This window comes from Thalia democratica, chromosome 1 (assembly GCF_965202585.1).
Source record: "Thalia democratica chromosome 1, ktThaDemo2.hap1.1, whole genome shotgun sequence".
Taxonomy (NCBI): Eukaryota; Metazoa; Chordata; class Thaliacea; order Salpida; family Salpidae; genus Thalia; species Thalia democratica.
Genome location: NC_139165.1, coordinates 77,801,806 through 77,818,463, shown reverse-complemented (window position 1 = coordinate 77,818,463; position 16,658 = coordinate 77,801,806). Strand labels below are relative to the sequence as shown.

Below are 16,658 nucleotides of genomic sequence, written 5' to 3'. Positions count from 1 at the left end.
TTAATTCAATTTTTAATAAACTCAAGCTACTTTATAGTCACTATGGATATTTTAGGTCAGCCTGGCTAGGTGTATTACCTCAAAAAGTGACTACCCTGTATTATTCAAAAACCTATAACAACATTAATAATATACTTCTATAACAATCCTATTTACAAAAAAATCTTAAGAAATGGTGCAAAATTATACAATATTTTTATATTTATAAAATTTATAAGTTTAAGTTTATTTTATTCCAAAAATATTTCAGTATTATATACTTGATAAATTAACTGAAGACTTCTGGTAGTAACTGTATATAATTAAAATGATGCCTTTTAAAGTAAATTACTTTTTATTTGAAATTACATTATCCAAAGATGCCTTTTGTTCATAAAAGTTATAAGTGTAAATATTTGTATTATGTGCAGTAAACAGCTGTATCTGTTATGACCATAGTGTACACAAGTTTGTTGCAAACTAAGACTACTCAGGCTAATTATAATTTAGTATATAATGTGGCTAACTCAGGCTAGTCTGATTTATTTCAGGTTATCTGAAAAACTTAGACCTGTTTGAGTTTTTTTTTTGCAAATATCAGGCTAATTTGATTATTTTTTGCCTAATTATCAGGCTATTTATCTTGTTATTATTATGATGTTTCTAAGTATTAATAATTAAATAGAAATAATTTTTTTTCAGTCTTAGAATTATATATATTTTTTCACTCTTTTCATAAACTTAGGCCAGTTTTGGTCTATCAGGCTTAATTTGTTTTAAAGAGTGATAGATAATTCTTAGTATGTTTAGACAAACATCATTTATTAAACTTTTTTTTTTGAAACTTTAGTAAGTATGTTATCTGTATGTTGTCTCAAGATATTTATTGCTTCTAAGGCTTTAGGAGTATCTGAAAATTTAATTTAGCTATTATTGAAACATAAATTGTTAAATAATTATAAAGTTTAACTTAAGTTTAAAAAAAAGTTAAACTTAAGACACTGGTACTAGAGGTCATTAACAAATTTTTATTAATTGAATAGTTCAAAAATTGTTAAAAAATTTTATTAAACTATCAAGCAACCAGTATACAATTATTTTGTTAAAAAAAGTAGCTTGTTGTAGAAACATTGAATTTTATATAGGTTTTTAAAAGTTCCATTATTTTATTGAGAATAGTAATTTTCCCACTTAGTGATTTGTCTTCCAAAAAATGTGATAATTAAGTTATAAAATTAGCTTTTTAACTTAATTTATTTTTAAAACTGAAATGCTCTTACAGTTTCTTTTTGATATTATTAATTAATAACTATTGAAAAAAAAAAATTACTAAAGAATTATATACTAAAAAGATGAAATAAAGGCTATATAAACATTTTCTTATTTTATTTGTATTGATAATTAAAACAATTAAAAATGTGCAAAGTTTATTAATAAAAACTTATAAAGTTGAAAAAGAGATCATTGGGTACAATTTATATTTTAATTGGAAAAATAAAAATTAATCATACTACTTTAAACACATTTTTGCTAGTAGTTTTCTAATTTTTAGTGTAATACATTTACACTATGTAAATTTTTACTAATGCAACTGGTAATTTAGATTTTGAACAAAAGTTAAAAAAACACACAAAAAACCATGGATCAAGAATACAACAAATGCCACATCTGCCTGCTGCAAATCATGATGGACAGACAGATACTCAGCTACAAGGAATTGCGCTCCATAATCAAGAAGATATGCGAAAGCAAAGGCATAGAGTTCAGCGAAAGCAAGATAAAAGCCTTCATCAAAACCATCTGCCAGAAGGTGGAGCCCTTCAACCTGCTGCTGAAAAAGTGCCAGAAAGAAGAGAATGGGGAGACGATGTACGTGCTCATCTCAAAGTACATGAGCGACATAAACAAGCTTGTTATTGGCTGCAACCTCCAGAAGAACGAGGTGGAATACTTAGAACGCCTCATTGACCTTATAGTCAATTCAAATGACCCTGACAATTTGGGGAAGGTTTCTTCCGTTGAAGCCTTGAACATGGCCAGCGACTGTGTCCACAACATTTCCAAGCAGCAGGCCCAGGTCCTGCTGAACCACCTGCAGAGGGAAAACTACCTGAACATAAAAAGAGGCATGGTCAGCATGACCCTCAGAACCTTGCTGGAAGTGGAGCAGTTTTTGGTGCAGCAGTACAACAAGGAGGGCGACAGCGACACCATAAAGTACTGCCTGTGCAAGAAGATGGTGATGCAGGGCATCCAGTGCACCCAGTGCGACATGAGGATGCACGTGTACTGCTCGGTCAGGTACCTGAGGTCGGTGGAGAACCAGGGCAGAAGGGCTTCATGTGTGAAGTGCAAGAAGCAGTGGGACGATGAGATGCGCAGGAAGGTGATGAAGCACTACAACACGTGCAGCGTGGAGGCCGCCCAGCCCATCGACCTGAGCAGCACCTCGTTGAACGGGAGCCAGAGCCACAGGTTAAAGAGGAAGCGGCCCATGTCGTAGAGAAGACTTGAATGTACCATTGTACTAGTGAAATTTAAGACTTGAAATTATTTAATGATTGTTTTTTTGCAAGGTTGTTGTGGCCAAGTTGCATGTTGTTCGTTTTTATATTTATATATTTGTTTTGTTGTATTCTTTATATATTGAAATTACTTTTGTTGTTCAAGTTATGAGATTCTTTGTAAAGCTTTAACACATTCGCTAAACAACTGTTTGAAAATTTTGAATTTTAGAAATATTTTTTTGTTTAATTTATAAAGTTATAAAAGGTACACTCGAAATTTTGAATTTACAACTATTTTTGTTGATTAAACTGAATAAGCAGTTTTTAAGCTAAAACTTAAGACCAACATTTTTAAAAATAGAAAATATATAAAACACTATGCAGTTTGTAGGCAGAAATGAAAAAGCCAAGAACAGAAGGTCAAGAAGGGTTTTGCTGAATTACTATTCAGAGTATGTTGTTTTTCTTGTTTGAACAAAGTTGATTTTATTATAATTAAAAAGAATTAGCAACATATTTTTATTTTGTTTAATTTGATAAATTTGATAATGAACTAATTTTACTACTTACATTTGTAGATGAAATTGTAACTCATTCTTCATTACACTTCTTTTTTAAAGAAACAATTTGAATGTAACCAAAATTTTATTAAGATAACTTAAAATATTAAACAGACCTGTACATATTAAACAGACACAAACGTTTTTTAATTATACCACCAAGAAGTGTAATGAAGAATTAATTACAGTTTAATTTACAAATGCAGGTTAATATTTTCAGTTACATAACATACATTATTGTTTTATTTACAAATTAAAAGAATATTTTATTTATTTATTTTAATGTGCTTTTCAAAAGTAAGTTTTTTTAAGGAATAACTTTAATAAATTATGAATTGAAAAACAGTCATAGTTAAAGAATGTTTCAGTATTAAGTTAAATGTTATTATTTGTCTGTTTTTGGAAATTAAAGTCGTTTCTATAATTAAAAAAAAAACTATTTATGCTGTTAAGTAAAACACATAACTTGTTGCTCATCCAAAATAAATAAATTATATGACACTGTTTACTATTTAGAACAAGTTTAATGCATAAAGTTAATAAACTTTTAAAATATAACTTTCTGTTGCTAAAAACTGTGTAAACAGAAATGTTTGTGATGCAATTCCACAACTATTTAAGCACTAACTAGCCATTTGTAAATCAACAGAGATGTCTACTACCCGCATTCCTTGCAACTGTACAAGGATTATCCCACATACGACCTCACACTCAACGAATTCGAAACGTACGCCTTCGAAAGAGTGAAAGGTGAGAGTGGAGTTTGTTTATTTTATTATTGAATTTTGTTTTTTTTAATTATTTTGTAAGCTGAAGTTATCATCTGCTTTAGTAATTTCGTGATTTCAACTGTGCTAAAATTTTAATGGGATATGTTTAAAAGTTTGTTTTTGGGTATAACGATTCAACAAAAACTTCAGTTTTTAGTAATTTAAACATGTATACATTTTTCAATTATGTAAAATTAAAATATTTCAAACAAAAAGATATATGAATCAAACAAAAATCTTAACTAAAGTATACTATGATCTTATTATAGTTCTTTACTACTTGGACACCTTATCATCATCTTACACCAAAGGCAGTGAAGAATATGATATGAAACTGACCGAATTTTTAAAGAAAAACTATGTTGGCTTTACACTAACTGTTAGTAATATGTTTTGTTATAAACTTTATTTTTTTTTGCTTATTTAAAAATAAAATTAGTTCTGTTGTAAATAAAGAGCAACAATTATTGTTTTGGTAAATTGGAGATAATTTAAATTGTTGTACATTATGTGGTATATTCAAGTTATTTGTGTTTTTATGTACTTCTAAAGTTGATTGAAATGTTTTTGATACTTAAAAATACTGCAAAAATATAATTTTGAATATTTAAGTAATACTTTTCTTGTTTTTTCATTCATAGATATAATTAGATACATATAATTATTTTATTACAGTTTTTGTTGATCAATGGGTAAGCTAAAATTATTGTTTACTTTAATTTTTAAGTTTAATTATACACTATACTGAGGTATGTTAAGACCATAGGGAGTGGGGGGGGGGTAAAACATGTTTTTTACAAGTTGATCTTATTTTAAAGAGTTTTTTCTAAGCTTCAAGATGCTTTTTATCGTTTTAAAATATTCAAATTATTTTTTGAGATATGACTAGTCAAAGTCGGGCCGCATAATAGGTTCCTTATGGAAAGGGAAAACTAAAACAGCGAAAAAAGACTATTTCATTTAAAATCTACCTTCTCCTACATTTTTCAAGCAATCTTCTTCAAACTTTCACAGTCTAATCTTTATACAATAACAAAAAAACGTTACTTTGCAATTTATAAAAAAAAATTGTAAAAATATAAGTTTAAAAAAAACACTTTTTTTTTATAATTTTTATGATAAATTTTTTATCTTTTTACTTTATTAAAATTATAAAGTACCGTTTTTTCCTTTTAATATAAGGAACATTTCCTGAAAATTTGAAGAAGATTGCTTGAAAAATGAAGGAGGATATAGATTTTTAGTGAATTTTTAAATTTCCAAGAAAATTGACCCCGAAAAATTTGCGGTCCATACGTTTGTATCGGAAACTTTTTACAAAAAATAAAATATCTCAAAAGTTAAGTGATATTTTTGAATTCTATAAAAACAGGCTTGTAGTTTGTATTTAAAGCCTTCATATAAAAACCAAAGTTAATTTTTGTAAAAAAAATAAGTCGGACCCCCCTGTGGCCTTAATAAATTTGTCTTTGTGTGTATAATTCAACCAAAGTTTTAATTATTACTATTTTAAATAGGTGTTAATAATTTTTATATTTCTAAAACTCAAATATTGTAAACAAGCAATTTATATGAGCCACAAAAGTAAACATATAAATAAAGTATTTTTGGCAATCTACAATTAGCTTTGTTAGCAAATAATTTTATTTGTTTAGTTTAATTTATTATAAAAACGTAGTTATTTATAAAGCAGACATTAACTGAAAAAGAAACTTTTATGGTCAATGAAAAATAAAGTATATTTTACAATCTTAAAAAAATGAAAACTTTCTGTATTGATTCAAGAGTTTGACATCCAATGTTTATAAAAAATACTTGAAATATGCAATGTTACACCAGCATTTTTTAACACTTATATTTAATAAACAGACAACTGTGGGTAGAGACCCCACTCCCAACGAACTGGAATGGAGGAAAAGAGATCACGTTTCCCATTTCATACTCAGAATGGCTTATTGCAGATCGTCAGTTTTATTTTCATATATTAAGATATTTTTTGCTATACATATTGATACAAGCTGTTTATTTTTTGTCCTAAATACTACTCATGTTATAGTTAAATTATTAATTTTATTTTACTTCATTAAATATTCAGATTATGCCCCAAGATAATAGTTTGTTTACAAAAATAACTAATTTATCAATTAACAATTTACTTTCCATGATTTTTTATGTTATTTTCAGAATTTTTATTTAATGCACTAGCAAACTCTTTGAGCGAAACCAGGTGTAGTACCACTTTATTTTAAAAGACAAAAAAAAAATTAAAAACGTGCATAGTTTTTTTTTGTATTTCAATTCAACATTTTTTAATTCATAAACAAGAGTTTTATAGTCTCATAAATAAATAGTTTAAGTTTTTATTTCAATTTCTTGTTATTTCGAGATAATAAAATCTAGTTATATTATTTTTATATAATAAAAAAAAGATCATTTTATTTATAAATAAAAACTGCTTTGAGAAAAATTGTTTACAAAACAGTGATGAGCTGAGGCACTGGTTCCTTGAGAAAGAGTTGGACTTGTTCAAGTACAGATTTTCCAGGGAGCCTAGGGAAAGCTTGCAATTGTTCTTAGAGCAGAACAAACTGAAATACGAACCTGTTAGTTTAATTTATATGTTTATTAGTTCATTGTTTATTGCTTCAATCGAGAAAAAAAAAACTGAATTTATTTTGGTGAATATAGTAAAGCATATCTAAAAATATAGTTTGTAACAAAATTTGAATTAATTCCTGTGTTAAATCTTTTTTAACCATATATCTAGTAGAATAAACCTAATATTAAAATTTAATTTTCGTTTGTAACATTTATTAAGGTTTTTTTTCTATAATACTAGCTTTCATCTATTAACACTAGATCAGTGATTAGAAAAAGTATTTCATTACAAAACATTTTTAATATTCTTTATTAACTTTTGCATAGTTTGTAATTTGAAAAAATAATTTTGTTGAATATCAGTTTGCAATCTCGTTAAAATTTTTATAGGCCAAACTAAGTAACTGTAACTTTTGTAATAAACATTTTGTTTAATAGAATAAGACCTAATATTTTATTTTTTGTTATTTTTTGAGTTGTAACTTTAGTCATTTAACATTAGATCAGTGACGGGGAAAAGCAAGAATTGATAAAGTTCATACGTTGCGACAATGAGCTTACATCCGACGTGGAGAAAACAAATTACTACAAAGTTCCCTTCACAGAAGTGCTCAACCTTGTCCGATGCAGAAAAGTTTTCTTGTATAAGGTTTGTTTGTTTTTGAAAAAAATTGTTTATTTATGTAAGAATTTATTGTTATAGTTTATTTATGGTTACCATTATTTTTTATTTATTTGTTATTTATGTTTATATTTCTATAAGTATACTTGGAACTTTTTGTATTTAAATAAGTATGCTGAAGTTTTAGTAGAACTGAAAGCACTTTTAGTTAACTAGTTTAGAACTTCTTTTTTTTTTCAGTTAAAATTGAGTAGTTAATTTAATAATATGCTTAGCTTAAATTAGTATGACTGATAAAAGTTAAATGTTGAATGAATAAGTAAATAAAATAAAAGTTAAAACGCATTGAAGTTGAAAAAGTTAATTTCGAACTATGTAAGCTTTTTTAAGTACAAAATCATAGATACTATAGTACATAAATGAAAAGTCACTATCTAAAATATTTTTTTTAATACATAAGTTGTACAATTTAGCGTTTAAGTTTGCTTAAATTTAATTTTTGTTTCTAATCAAAAAAAGTATATTATAGTTTTAATTATTGTAGTTAAGTTTTAAAAATTTATATCTTTGTTTATTAAAGTATCAGTAACTAATGGGTTAATTTAAAAAAAACATGCTATCAGTAATATATAAGAAAAATATTGTGAGTTTTTATTAAAAAAAATCAAATGTAGTTGAAAAACAAAATGATATTTAAGTTGTAAAATAAAACTAAAAATAAATGTAAACCGCTACAGACTTTTACTTTTGCAAATAAATCTCAGCTAAAATGTCCCCATTATAAAGCGTTTAATTTGCATAAAGCCAGAGAGTGTTGTGGCTTAGTGGTTAAAGCGTCGCGCTTGTAATCCATTGGTAGCAGGTTCAAGTCCTGCTCATGCCACATTCGAGCTGAAGTGGTGACTTGTTTTAATTCATGACCCTACAAAATATGGATAGAAAATATACTGATTAGCTCAAACACCTTCCTTTTATTTTTATTAAAACAAAATTTGTCTAATAAGATGTTTATTGAAAAAAACAAAATATTGAAAATGTATTGTAATTTTTATATTGCGTTATTTGTTTTATTACTACTTCTTCTTGTCATAAAACTATATTTTTATTAGAGTTTCTTATATTATTTTTGACTATAATAAAATAAATTATACGAAAAGTTAATAAAGCTAATATTTGATAAATAAAAATTAATCTTATATTTTTCATTTGTTTATTTATATATATTTTGTTTATGATAAATCAATTTCATTGAACTTAAATAACAAAATTATTTGTTTTTTATTTTTTAAAACACGTTAAAATAAATTTTTTTATATTATTTTTATAGGTAAATTAATACTTTTTTGGTCATTATTGATAGTTATATGGTTTCAATATGTAATTACAAGTTAAAATTAAAAAAATAAATTGCTTGTAATTTTTTTTTCAAGCTAAAAAACTTGAGTAACAAGTTAAATTATTTTTTTAAGAAAATGTTTTAGTACATTTAGATTTAAATGTTTTTTAGTGTTATATATCTAGTTTTCTAACTTTTTTTTAAGTTAGTTTTAAGTTTAATAATAAATTTTACTTTTTATTTTACAAATACTTGAAAATAGTCTAACAACAAGTTATAAATTGTGCATGCTAAATATTTTTGAACAGTTTGGTTTTGGTACTGGCTTTGACTAGAAAATTTAAACATAACTCACTCATTTTCGAAAAAAGTTAATTAATTAATTTCGTTTAGCGCATCTTCAGAGTAATATTGCTAAAAACTATTAATATTGTAGTGTAATTTTAGTTATATACAATGAATTTGAAAAGTCTATCTAAAAATAGTTACGTCATAAAGTATAAAAGTCTGTTTTGAAAAAGTTTAAAATAGAATTGAGTTATACTAAGCTATTATAAAGTAATTTATAAGACAAAATTGCTAAAACAAATTAGCTTAGTATAACTCAATTCTATTTTACGCTTTTTCTAAACAGACTTTTATACTTTATGACTGAACAATTTTTAGCTGGACTTTTAAAATTCATTCTATGTAGCTAAAATTACACTACAATATTAATAGTTTTTAGCAATATTATTCTGAGGATGCGCTAAACTAAATGTTTTAAAAAGAAAATAGAACCATTTTTTATAGTTTTATGTTTGATTTACTTATAAAGTTTTGTAATAAATTGTTTTCTAACAGGGGCAAGCATACGTACCACAAAAGAACTTTGTAAACATAATCAGCGCTAAATACAGAGGCTTCCTGTCTAAGTGGCTCACAGTGAGTTTATATGTGTACACTAAAGTTATTTATACCTGAAAACATAAGAAATACAACATTTTCTCACACTTAACTCATCTAAACAATTTACCACCAGTCCTGGTTGATTCAAGAAATTTTAGTTTAGTTTAATTAAGCGGTAAAAATGTTTGTATTCTTTAAAACAGGAATTGAACTATTTAAAACGCAAGTCAGCTAATCTATTTACTATAACTTTTAGTTGATAGCCTCACTCAAACAACTGTGTTTTACATATTAAAGTAAACTTTCTAAAAAGTATTTAAAATTCAAACAACTGTTTGTTACAGTTATCTTTCCACGCACTGCCCCAATTAGAAGAAGGAAACCGGATAGTTCCGATACTGAAGTCTTTCAGCAAGGAAGCGGTGTCAAACGCCTACGATGCTGATAAAAACAAGGGAAATGTTAACATCGATGATCTCGATAAGGTTTTTTTGTTGTTTTGTACTATGTTTTAATTGTTTCGTATATGTATGGAAACATAAAAAATAATAGACTATGTATCATATTGCAATATATTGTACTAAAAAAAATTACAAAATGGAAAGTGGTTACAAGTTTAGTTCTTTGAAATCAGCACATACACTTAGATATTACTATTGTATAATTTTTACATTTAGTTTTCTTTTTATATTAAACCTCAAGTAAACATTCAAACTCATCTTTAATGGAAAGTAATTACAAGTTTGCTTCCTAACCACAAAGAAGTTTTTTACCAATTCAATATTTCAAACACAATTTACAGTTATCGAAAACATCTAGTTTTTAGGTAGAACCTCAAGTGAAAAAAAAAACATTTCTACCCACTTTTAATGCTCAGCAATAATTAAACAGTTAATTTAAAATAATTTCACGCAACTCACAAAGCGGGTGACCATTATTGTTTAAATTTCGCCAAGTGGACGATTATCCATTTATGTAACCATTTTTTTCTTAATTTTATACTTTTTCTAAATTAAGTTAAAAATATATAATCGCTTTTAATTGTAAGTATCTATAAGTTTATTTTATTAAATCACAACAAACACCTTTGATACCAGCGTTAATGCTTTCATCAAAACCCACAGTTGTCGAAAACGTCGTACCCGCTGTGCATGCGGAACCTGCACCAGAACCTGACGAGGGACCACCACCTCAAGTACCAGGGTAGGCAGCAGTACTCCCTGTATTTGAAGGGTATAGGCGTCACGCTTGAGTCGGCGCTGAAGTTTTGGAGGAGGGAATTCACCAAAGTGATAGACCTCGACAAAGTTTGAATTTTTTATTGCTTTTTATATTTAATTAACATTATAATAAGATTTGTCTTCAACATTTGTATTATATAGGCCGCGAGAAGGTTTGCATTTTTTACTGGTTTGTATTTTGTGTTAAGTGACATAAGACATGAAAAAAGTAGTTTTAATTTTTATGCCATTAGTTGATAATTGTTTATTTTATTTGAAAATTTGTAGATATTTTAAATTAAGGATTTATATTATTTATCTATATTTATTTTAAGTTTGATCGATCTTGAAAAAGTTTGATTTATTGTTTTTAACTTGTGACCTATCATCCTAATATAACAATTTAATTGATGTTTTTGGTTTGTGTTAAGCATTGTAAAGTTAGCTGAAAATAAATGAAGTCTGTAAATTTTGGCTGACACATCTGGTAATTATTTGCTTTTGGTATTTCTGGTGACATACAATTATTTTAACTTAGATAATGTAAAGTGTATATAGTTATAAAATACTGCTAATGTTTAGTTTTATAAAACCAGAAGTACAAAACTATTTTGTATATAATATAAAATTTTCACTGCTTAGTTATAACTTATTCATTATTCTTTGTTTTTTGTCATTTTCTCGTAAGTTTAAATACTACATTAATTACTATTTTTCAGTTATGTATTTATTTTAATTTGTTAAATAAAGTTTTGTTTTTAATACATGTCTACTGTCGAGTTTCTGTTTTATATTTATAGTTAAAAATATTTAATTATAGATGTAAAGAAAACAGTTGTAAGAAAGCAGAAGTTATATTCATTCAAACTATGATACGTAGTATGTAAACAGTATTTTTAAAACAGTACTAATAATTTTTACCATTTAAGTTAATTGTTTTTAATATAAACTCATCTTACTCATCTAAGCTTGATTTTTTTTGTGAATTTGATCGCCGCATCAGATTATACATGTTTAGACACTTGCTCTTATAATGAATACTTTCTCCTGAGTGTCATACTAGGTATAGTTCGTACGCTTAAAATTTATACTACGTTTTAAAGTATTTTACAAACATTATACTTTTTTTTTAGTTACTTATTTTAAAGTAAATTTAGTGTCATTATAATTGCTGCTTCAAATGCTTAGACATAATCCAACGAATGAATTAAAAAAAAAAAATGGTACGCTGTATTTTTTTGCGCGGAAAGCCCATAATCACACGGTTGCCACAAGGTCAGGAAAAGTCAGGAAAAACTAAAAAAAAAAAGACAAAAGTCAGGAGAAAATGGGGGTTTTTGAAAAAAAGTCAGGAAATTTGACAAAGTTTAAAAAAAAGATTTTGTCAGTTTAAATTTACAAAACTCCTTAAATTCCAAATGGTAAAAGTTTAACTAAAATTCTTTTAAAGTCAAACTAAAATTGAAAATTTTTTCTAGAAATTCACAAAGTTATTTAATATCCAATGCCTTCATCTGGTATAAATTAATTAAATATCTTTTATTAAACTGCAAAACTTATCTTCTAACATATAAAACAACTACCCTACTTGAACAAGCAGTTTTTATAAGTTTTTTAGTATTGATATCATCTATATAGTTTTTTTAGAGTTGTTTAAATTTTTAAAATAAGTTATAAGAGAGAGGGGACCAGATGAAGGAAACCATATCTTCATTAGATGAATAGGTTGAAGTGCTAATTAACAAACGGAGAAAATTAATCTTAGTACATATAATAAAAAAAACAGTGTTTGATTAAGTTCTTTATTGTTTTAAGGTTTTAATTGTAAACGTTTGTTATTGTTTTAAGGTTTTAGTTGTGAAAGCTCGTTATTTTAAGATTTTAATTGTAAAAGCTCCTTATATATCGTTTTGTTTACTTATTAGATACATTTATGTTAGGAAATGCTAAAAAAATATGTATTTTTTCAGACAAGCTGTGTTTATAAGGTAATGATACAAGTTTTTTGCTGATAGAGCTGTTTATTGCATGTACACCAATCATACACAGATAGTTTAAGTGATCTAGTGGAAGTTTGATGATTGAATTCTGCAAAAAACTGTTATTTTAACCTGTATTAAAATTATATTGAAAGCTTTGTATAGTTTTAGTTCTAGATTATGTATTTAAGAATAAGTTTAAATTAAGAGTTAGATTTAGAAAAGTCAGGAAAATTTTAGTAAAAAGTCAGGAAATTTTTCTCTGCTTGATCTGTGGCAACCATGTAATCGTCATCATACATGTTTTAAGATTAATTTTATGATATCGTTATAAAAGAGCTGAGTACATATAAAGAAAAAAAAACATCATAAAATATATTTTCTTGTTTTGTTAATTTGTATAAATAATGTAACATGTTTTTAAGGTATCAAAATAAATACTTTTTGAATATTTGAAAATCTTTGTTTGCCTTTATTTCAATAAAATTTCATCTTTTCTGTTTGTTTAGTTTTAAATGATTAAACCATAGTTAAGAGTATAATGTTCATCTTTTCTGGTAGAACTAATATTTTACTAAATTCACCATAAGATAGTTAAATAATATATACACCAATAAACATTTTGAGATGCAAAATACTCTTTGAGTAATTTTTAATTTAAAATTTTTGTTTGGTTTTATTTGAATAAATTTTCAATGTTGGTTTGGAATATATTTATTAGTTTTATTATTTAGTTTTTAATATTAGTTTCAAATAGTTTGAAATATTAAAGCGTATTTAAGATTGTAGTGTCCAATAGGGTGCATCTGTTTCCCCGACCTTGGAATTTCGCTTAGTAAATTTATTTGACGTTAGGAAATAACATAAATAGACAGCACAAAAAAAAAAGTTTCCTAGCTTAACGCCTGTTGCAGCAAATTACTTAAAAAATGTTTTTTTATTATTTTGGTATATTTAAAAAGAGGAAAAAAGACTATTTCACTAAAAGTTTATTTTCTCCTACGTTTTTTGAGATAATTACCTGAAACGGTTAGGAAATGTTCCTTGCCATATTTAGAAAATTCTGTATAAACAAAATTAGATAAAAAAAATTCAAAAGAAAAAAATAAAACTGATTTTTTTTCGTTATTTTTGCATAATTTTTTTATTTTGTATTTTTTTAAAACTTTGTTTATACAGAATTTTCTAAATATGGCAAGTAACATTTCCTAACCGTTTCATTTAATTATCTCAAAAAACGCAGGAGAAAATAAACTTTTAGTGAAATAGTCTTTTTCCCCTTTTTTAAACATACTGATATAAAGCAAAATTTTCTAAATTAATTTGCTCCAGCAGGCTTTAAGCTAGGAAGCTATTTTTGTTCTGTCTATTTAAGTTATTTCCCAACGTCAAAAAGTTTTACTAAGCGAAGTTCCTAAATTTTTATTTTTGAGGGGCACCAGATGCACCCTAATGTCCATCTTTCTTTCTACTCTTACTACTAATTTAAATAATAATAAACACCAATGAACAGTTTGAGAAGCAGTATTCTTACAACATACGTCACAATTACGGAAAAGAGGGCAAGAGAGTGAACTATTCGCCTTTCAGCTGCATGAAGATAATTACCACCAATGCGCCCCAATCCAGCCAAGAACATCACGGTTAACATTTTGATAGTTATGAAAAAATTACACACTACATTTTTTCTATTATGTATTATGTATGTATGTATTATGAATGTATTTTAACACAATTAGGAAACTGTTTTATCAGTTTTTAGCTTCAATAATTAGACTTAAAAAACAGTAATGTCTAACAAAAAATGGATAAAAACTAGCTTGCTTATCATTACTTTTTACGTTTTTATAACCAGTAGTGGTTTCGAAAAAATTTAAAGAAAATTGTTTATAATAAGAGTTTGTTTCGTATGATATATTAATTCTACGTTCATTAAATTTTGTAAAAAAACAAATTACCCTTTCAAAACTTCGACCAAAAGGTTAAAATTATAGTAGCTCTGGCACAGAAAATTGTATATTTCGTTGTTACTTGTTACATAATGGTATATCCATCTAAAAGTTTCAGGGACTATTTTTAAAAGTTTTGAGAGAGCTCAAGTATAATTCTCTAATTTAGAGACAGATATCCAATCCGTATATTTTTTATATGTAATACAAACACACCAGGCTGCCCGTTCAAGCACTGTAGCGAGCAGGTGTTGAGACAACGGCTATCTTCGTACAAGTGCCCCACAGACGCAATTGATCAAATAGTACAATTGATAAGCAAGCACCACTACCAGATAGCTTGTCAGAAGTATTTCGCTGTCACTCATGGGGTTTGTTGTTGTATTTGTTTAGAACGTTTTTTTGAAATATTATAATCATTTATTTTTGAACCTGTACTTCGTTAAAAAAACCTAAAAATATTTCACTGTCATTCTTTTTTTTCTATACTTGAATTAATTTTATAGTTTGTTTGTTTAAAACTTTATTTATTATTATATTTTTTGATGCTTCAAAACAAATCTCAAAATGATTTATTTTCTACAGATGTCTGACCACACGGCGTTCCAAGTAACTCATCCTAATCAATATTTTGATGAAAGCAGAAGAATTCTAACTGGTTTGTTTCATTTCAATCTTTTTTTAAACTTAATTTTATTATTATCATTATATTGTTTATTGTGCAATGTTGGACTCAAGCATCAAAACCTGAGCCACTTAAACGGGACACGAAGAAGAAAAAATAAATAAAATACATTTATATTCAAACAAAAAATTTTACAAAGTTAATATTATTAAGTACTCATTAATAAGTTTAAACTTATTTGCTTGATACAAAAGGTGATAACTTAGTACATACAAACATATTCGTACGAAATTAATAAAATGATATTGATAGTCTGTTAGGGTTATTAGTTTTAATAATTTATAAGTATTATATTTTCACAGATATTTGTTTTTTTTTAGTAACTTAAAATTAAAAGGGTTTGCAATGAACCTAGAATTTTACAAATTACGCAAAAAAAAACCTAGAATTTTAAACAACTTTTACATGTAAGTAATGAAATTTTAATTTGATTCCAAAAATCTATCACAAACATAAAAAAATATTTAGAAGTTTTGTTTATCATAAAACACTAGTAGCTTTGCAGAATCTTTTCAATGTTGTTATACTATTGAAAGCAGTTTTTTACCTTAATTTTAACTTTGTACTAAATATGGACAAAATAACATGTACTTTTAAAAACCTAGAATAAATTCGGATATCTTGGAAAAAGTTATCAAAAAACCTTTTCGGAACCCTGAATTAATAACTTTTTGTTTTAAAAAAATTTTGAGATTTGAAATTAAAACTTGTAATGTATTATTCAAGGAAAGTTATTAAATTTCTCAGGAGGAAAACCTCGCGAGATGAAGAAAAGTTCGAAGAAGGAAGACATCAACATCGATTGGCAGGCCTCCATTCCAACCAAACCCACCAGGGTTGCTAAGCAACAAGCACCCCAGGACGACTTTGAAGATTCCGCACTCGACCAAATCATGATGGACGTGGAAGAAGGAAATTAATAAAAAAATTGTTTTTTCTAAGAGAATTGTTTTTTTAATTGTGTGTCATTTAAGTTGGAAAATGAATTTTTATCATTTATCAACAAAATTGGCTTTATTCAAAGAAAATCTGTTTTTTGCACGGCTTTTTCAAAGGCTGTTTTTAATTAATATTTTTATTATTATGCTTTATTTTAAAGCACTGAATGAACTTTTTGTTTTGGTTATTTAAAACGTAATTGAATAATGTTTTAAATAATAAGAATATGAGATTTCATTAATGAGGATAAAGTAACTGCATTATTATGATAAAATATACAAATGATCTTTAAATGTAAACAGCTTAAAGTTTTTTTTTATTAAATTTTAAGTCTCTTAATTTTTTTATTAACTTAATGATGTAAAACTAACTGTTAAAACAATTTTTTAAATTAGAAAAAGAGCTTTTGCTTGTTTTTTTATTGGATATTTTAACTTTAAAGGTTTTAAACTTTATGAAATCTTAAATTTTGTTATGTTAATTTTTGCTTGCTTATTTTCCTTAAAAATAATATATCTTAAAATGTTTTATATAACTTTTTGAAAGATATTATTCAAACAATTACATCACTGTTAGTCCAAAAGCAACAGTAAGCTTTAAAAAAAACATATATATATACTAAATAA

At 26.1% G+C, this 16,658-nt stretch overlaps 2 protein-coding genes across 2 annotated transcripts; both read left to right on the top strand.

Annotated features, from left to right (window-relative positions):
* Positions 1-1,653: 1,653 nt before the first annotated feature.
* LOC145844166 (non-structural maintenance of chromosomes element 1 homolog) lies at positions 1,654-2,598 on the top strand. Its single transcript, XM_082951537.1, has one exon. It carries the CDS (start codon positions 1,664-1,666, stop codon positions 2,480-2,482), a length of 819 nt encoding a protein of 272 aa, XP_082807663.1. The 5' UTR covers positions 1,654-1,663; the 3' UTR covers positions 2,483-2,598.
* A 247-nt stretch (positions 2,599-2,845) lies between these two features.
* On the top strand, positions 2,846-16,013 carry LOC145839619 (DNA primase large subunit-like). Its single transcript, XM_082947233.1, has 13 exons — positions 2,846-2,938; positions 3,696-3,796; positions 4,086-4,195; positions 5,686-5,780; positions 6,299-6,419; positions 6,917-7,063; positions 9,216-9,296; positions 9,605-9,745; positions 10,385-10,567; positions 13,973-14,102; positions 14,628-14,779; positions 14,994-15,066; positions 15,841-16,013. Exons 1-13 carry the CDS (start codon positions 2,865-2,867, stop codon positions 16,011-16,013), a joined length of 1,581 nt encoding a protein of 526 aa, XP_082803359.1. The 5' UTR covers positions 2,846-2,864.
* Positions 16,014-16,658: the final 645 nt, after the last annotated feature.

What these genes read in the sequence shown, in the direction of transcription:
- LOC145844166 (XM_082951537.1), top strand. Translation starts at nt 1,664, where the DNA reads ATGATGGACAGACAGATACTCAGCTACAAGGAATTGCGCTCCATAATC.
- LOC145839619 (XM_082947233.1), top strand. Translation starts at nt 2,865, where the DNA reads ATGCAGTTTGTAGGCAGAAATGAAAAAGCCAAGAACAGAAGGTCAAGA. An exon ending in CGCCTTCGAAAGAGTGAAAG is followed by an intron (nt 3,797 to 4,085) that starts GTGAGAGTGGAG and finishes ATCTTATTATAG; the next exon opens with TTCTTTACTACTTGGACACC. An exon ending in AGAATGGCTTATTGCAGATC is followed by an intron (nt 5,781 to 6,298) that starts GTCAGTTTTATT and finishes TTTACAAAACAG; the next exon opens with TGATGAGCTGAGGCACTGGT.